At 36.5% G+C, this 6,124-nt stretch overlaps 1 protein-coding gene across 2 annotated transcripts; it reads left to right on the top strand.

The window, feature by feature from the left end:
• Positions 1-1,182: 1,182 nt before the first annotated feature.
• Positions 1,183-4,415, top strand: LOC131544958 (uncharacterized). Of its 2 annotated transcripts, none has more exons than XR_009272282.1 (3): positions 1,183-1,402; positions 1,533-2,432; positions 2,638-4,415. XR_009272282.1 is itself a non-coding variant. In XM_058783513.1 (3 exons), exons 1-3 carry the CDS (start codon positions 1,278-1,280, stop codon positions 2,684-2,686), a joined length of 915 nt encoding a protein of 304 aa, XP_058639496.1. In that variant the 5' UTR covers positions 1,183-1,277; the 3' UTR covers positions 2,687-4,415. The 2 variants fall into 2 exon arrangements, 1 of the variants encoding a protein (XP_058639496.1); XM_058783513.1 differs by having other exon boundaries at positions 1,533-2,273.
• The last annotated feature ends 1,709 nt before the right edge of the window (positions 4,416-6,124 follow it).

Raw genomic sequence — 6,124 nt, forward strand, 5'->3', positions numbered from 1 at the left:
ATTACCAGCTGCATATGCATGGCTCTTCTGATATAGTAAACTTGCTTGGAAGCTCACCTGGTTACAAAATCATTTTTATCTCACTGTTTTTGTTAACACTATCAGTTAGATTTAGGGTAGAGTTTAGTGTAAGGGATACGTTATTTTTCGAACGTGACAGAACCTTACACTTTTGGCACTAATCACAGACATTTCTGAACTGCCGTAATATGAATAATGACAAATATAATAAAACATATCCACAACCACATTTACATTTTTGAGCAAATTGAACTTGGTATTTAATGGCACTGAGTTTAATAAACCTGCATCTGCAATGGAGAAAAGAAATGTGCATTGTTATAGTATTTATTAATATTCTGAATTAGCATTAGCTTTGATTTTTTATTTGTATATTTTCTGTTTTTATTTATTTATTTATTGGCCATTAGGGAAAAAACACTCTTCACACTCTTACTAATTTAGTTCAATTGTATACTAAAAAGCTGAACAATGTAAAAAAAATAAATAAATAAAAATAAATGATATCGCTTGTAGTACCTCTTTTGGGTGTGTCACCTGAAAAGGCCAGATTAATGTACCCAGAATAACGTATCTCAGGTTTTGTAAAAAAAGTAGGCAAAGTCACATATTTCTAGTGAGCCTGGGTTGCATATAACAGTATGTGACTTCAGGTAAAGGTTAAAGTTTCAAGATTAAATAATTCACCCAAAAATTACAATTCTGTCATTATTTGCCCATTCTCATGTCATTCTAAACCTGTATCATTTTCTTTTTCTTTCTTTCTTTCTTTCTTTCTTTCTTTCTCTAAACACAAAATCAATTTTTGACAAATGTGGAATTTTCCAATGTAATTACGATGGATGAGGACAGGTGCCTTCAAGGTTGCAAGAGCATCATAAAGTGGTCCATACAACTTGTTCCAAGCATTGTGTGAAAAATATTAACATTCAATGGTAATATTCTAATCCATATGCTGTTAACTGTGATCACTTATTGAGTTAGTGAGTTTAATAGCCGCCTGGTTTGTGAACGAACCATTCAGGGGTGTGTTTCCCAAAAGCATTGTTAGTTAATTATGTTGGTAAGTTCCATTGAACTCTGTTGGTGCACACCCTCACCTGATTTCTCATTGATCACACCTGCACCTCATGAGCACCGTAATCAAGGCTGCTACATAAGCACACACCTCACACCACTCCAGTGTCTGGTCTCGTTTGTACGAAGTGGACTCTTCATGCTACACTAGGCAAAATATTGATATCCTTATCTTCCTCATGTACTTACCTCCTGTGAGCCGCTCCAACGTCCGTCTCTTCCTTTGTCTCCAAGTGACCAGCTCCGTCATATACTCCAGTGTGTGCTGTCATCCATCCAGCCGCCAGTTATTCCACGGACTCCTGTAAGAGCAAGAATCCGTATTACAAACCCCGATTAACCCGTGAACTCATCCATTGCATTCAGCCTCTATTGCCATAAATAAACATCCACAATTAATTCTAACCTTCTGTGTGAGTCTCCTTCGATAACAGAAGACCTGACCACAAAACAAGGATGAAGTTAGCTTCCATTAATGTGGGCCCCAGGAAGGAGGATGGACTTTCTGGAGGAGGTACTGTTTTTATCTTCCAGGATGGCAGGTGTCTAGAGGACTATGTGGAGGAGTTTATAGACACCTGTCACCAAGCCATCTGCAGCGACCTCACATTAATGGAGGGATTCAGGGTTGGCTTGGATGAGGAAATGCAGATCGTGATGCCACTAGGAGATCCCAGCTGGTCATTGGCGCAATACCTTACTTTTGCATTATGGATTGCAGGATCATCGTACCAAGTAGGTGAAATGGAGGCCACGCCAGCTCCAGAATCCAGCCCAAACACAACGGCCGCTCCGCAGTCTAACCAGCCATCCATCCCGTCAGCCGATTCCCAAATTTCCAGAAGTTCTACCATAATCTTCAGCCCAGAAACGCTGTCTTCGGCGAAGTCAAGCCTGCCAGCTCACTGGCATTACCCCCAGAGTTCTCTGCACCTATCCTCACCCCAGAGTCTCCCTCGTCTCCACTGGTCCCGTCCAGCTCCCCAACGTCTCCTGAGCCTCCTTCGTCTCCTGAGTCTTCTGTGGCCATCAGCTCCGCTCCTCCAGGGCACCCTCCAGTTCCAGCTCCTCCAGAGCACCCTCAAGTGCCCGCATCTCCAGAGTCTGCTCCTCCTGAGCGCTCGCCTGAGCCCGCTCCTCCTGAGCGCCCTCCAGACTCCTTCCAGGCTGTTAAGGTTCGTAATTTCACCAAGAAGATTTTGAGGGAGGGGCTATATACCCATGGTCTTGGTAGCCTATCACGGAGGTACTGTCACAGATCGGTCAGGCTCACTCGCTTCCCAGTTGGCCTGGTTTATTGCCATAAACATCCACAATTGATTCTAACCTTCTGTGTGAGTCTCCTTCCATAACAGACTGATACATTCTTCACAATTTCTCTGCTTTTGTTCCATAGAAGAAAGAATGTCAAACACATTTGTAACAACGAGCATGCAAAAATTATTTTAAGTTTTGGGTGGACCGTTTCATAAAACAGGTTGGATTTTATATTTTACAGCAATCAATCCTGTAAATTCTTATCACGTGTAATTCATTTAGGTCTGCTGTAACTTTTGCCTGGAGGCTTCTTCCTCTGACAGCTCTCTAAGAGGCTTCCAACAGGTTAAATCCTCTACAACACTGCTACCAGGGAGATCACCATGGTGAGCAATACTGCGTCAGCGACAAAGTCTTTTGTGGATGAGGTGTGAGTGTACAGTCAGCTCCATTCAAATAGAGGGCTGAAAATTTAAAGTGACACAGTGTTGATGGAACAAATGGACTTGCAAATGTGAATTTCATTTTGTTGAGCCAGGCTGTCAAGCAGTCATGAAACAGATCATGTTAGGATGTTTTAACAGAGCGACGAGTTGTATAAATATTTTAGGATGCAAGCATAGCCTCTCTTTTCAGGGAAAATTATTTCTGAAATGAAAAATCACAAGCTCATTAAGACGATTTGCATTTATTGTGACTAACTGGTCTGTGTGGTGCAGTTAACTAATGAGAAAAAGACATTTAAATTGGATGAAATTCTCAAAGTTTGCAAAGAAAACTGCAGTGTTGCTACATGATTTCTTACCAACACACTGATTTGAAAGAGGAAATGACCCATTTCTTCAGAAAATTAGACTTTTGTTGCTGTTACAGTTTAATTGGCTTGTTTTACAGCTCTTTAGAGCTGACTTGACTTTCTTAGATGAGTATTTATTTGGAGTAATCTTCATATTATAATAAGGGAATAGTTTAACCAAAAATGAAAATTATGTACTTACCATCATGGTGTTTCAAACTAGTATGCTGCATGTTATTCTGTCTGAAAAACACTATTTAGATATTTTCCATACAGCCAAAATTCATAGTGACAAGACAAGCCCTACAAAGGCACCTTAAAAGTAGTCCATATGACTTGTTTATTATGTACTGTAACAAGTCTCCCGAAGTTATATGAAATACTAACAGATCACTTTGGGAATAAAAACTAGAAACTACTTTAAATTTGCAAAAACGTGTTTTTGTAACACCATCAAAACATTGCAAAGGCATATTGAGCTCCAGGTGGACATAACCTGCCAGAAATTTCCACTGTTGCTGCAAGCTTCATGAAATGTGCATGTGAGTGTGTGCTTGTGTGTATTTTGTCCACAGACCACAAACTACTCTTGCTGAATGTGATGTTTGCAAGCTCTTGTTTACATTGTATGTTTTTTAATATGTAAAACTGCTGTTGTCATAACATCTGCTAACGTGTTATTATTTATATAATCTTATAGTATTTATTAATATTTTGAATTAGCATTAACCTTGATTGTTTTAATATTTTGAATTTTATTTATTATTATTATGCCTATTGAAAAAAAAACACTTTACACTCTAGTGTTTAGTTAATTTCGTCTAACAACGCTGAACAGTGTATTTACATCATTTTTGCCATTTTGCTGAACCACATTCCATGCAGCATATCTTATTTATCCTTTTGGTGAAGTGAAATTTTAAGCAAAATAGAATAAATGGTCTGGCCTTTATCGCTATGGCTAATTTCATAGCTAGTATTTTTCTTTTCTTTTTTTTTTTTGTATGCCAAATATACACATTACACATAAAATACACACTTTAAATAATATTTACAATGTTTTTTCCATAATTTGACACTTTACAATTACTCTGTTTACAATGGATATTAACCTTATTTTTTCTGCATGTCTCATATATCTCAAGCTTTTCACTGACACTGTGGTCACATAACCAAGTAGACTATTTAATAATAATAATAAACATTAGTGGCAAAACTGTTGGGAAAAAAAAAATATGATAAAAATTAAAACAGCTTTGATAATGATTTCACCTCTATTAATGTTTCCAATTTGATTTCAGACATGAAGTTATATATATATATATTAAAAAATATATATATTTTTTTATATCACTTTCTTGATATTACTTTAAAACTATTCAAAACTATGTTTTTCTTCCAACATTTTTGACTATATAAAGGAAAGACCATATAAAGTTGTTTTTTTCTTTCAGATTGTGAAATTTTTGATGGTGTGTCTGTTGCTGCCCCCTCCCTGTTGTTTGTTTGAATGGATGTTGTTTTGTTGATTTAAAGAAAAGAAAAAGTTGATCACAAAAAAAAAAAAAAAAAAACTATTCAAAACTGAACTAATGTGAGACAAAAATGAGTGATAATTCACCATAACAGTAACAGGAAGTAATGGCCTTCGCTCAGATCAAGGCATTGGGCAGACATAAACATCAGACACAGAGAGTATAAAACTGTCATTAACTTACAGTATGTCCTCACTCATGAATTATTCTCAGTGCTGTTCATTCTTCGTGTTCATAATATATTAGCCAACTCAGACATGATCTGTGTCAGACTCTTATGTACGAAGCCCTTTAAGGGACATGGTGGTGGGAAAAATTCAGGGTGGGAGGAAAAATTTTTTCAAATGTTTTGCGTTCCCTCGAGAAACTTTGTGTTCTCTCGCAAAACTTTTGCGTTCGGACAAACTCTTCCTGTTTACTTTACAGCTTGCAGTGGTTACAGCTGGTATGTTCACAATGGAGCGGTTCATAGAGTTTTATTTTGAACTTGGACACAATAAAGTAATACAGTTAGTGCTTATTTCAAGGCATGATTTTGGGACATTCTAAAACGCTTAATGTGGCTCAATGTTTTAAAACAGTGACATTGGAGGACTAAATTCGTTTTCTATGGGGAAGAAAAGGCTCAAAGTGCAGGGCATTGCGTTCATATTCTGCTTTATTAATAGTAATATTATTAATAAGGTTAGGTTAATGAAAGGTTTATACAGCTCGTATGTTCACAATGGAGCGGTTCATAAAGTTTTTATTTTGAACTTGGACTCAAGTATAAAGAAATACAGTCAGTGGTTAGTTCAAGGCACAGTTTTGGGACATTCTAAAACGCTTTAATGTGGCTTAATGTATTAAAACAGTGACATTAGGACCAAATTCGATAATAATAAATACTAATAAAATTTTTAGACTTATATTAATAACCTTATTAATAATATTACTATTAATAAAGCACAATAACCCAGAATATGAATGCAATGGATTTGGTATTTTAAAATCACTGTTTTCAGTCATTAGCCTACCTTAAACGTTTTATGGGGATAAAAAAAGCTTACGTGCAGGGCATTGTGTTCATATTCTGGGCTATTCTGCTTAGTAATATTATTAATAAGGTTATTAATATTAGCCTAATCATTTTATCAGCTTTTATTATTATTGAATTTGGTCCTCCAATGTCACTGTTTCAAAACATTAAGCCACATTAAGCGTTTTATTATGTCCCAAAACTGTGCCTTGAACTAAATACACTGATGTATTAATTTATTTGAGTCCAAGTTCAAAATAAAACACTATGAACCGCTCCATTGTGAACATACGAGCTGTAACCACTGCAAGCTGTAAAGTAAACAGGAAGAGTTTGTCCGAACTCAAATGGTTTTGCGAGAGAACGCAAACATCTTTGCTAGAGAACGCAAAATATTTGAAAAATATTTTTTACTCCCAC

The sequence above is a fragment of the Onychostoma macrolepis genome, chromosome 01, assembly GCF_012432095.1.
Source record: "Onychostoma macrolepis isolate SWU-2019 chromosome 01, ASM1243209v1, whole genome shotgun sequence".
Lineage (NCBI taxonomy): Eukaryota > Metazoa > Chordata > Actinopteri > Cypriniformes > Cyprinidae > Onychostoma > Onychostoma macrolepis.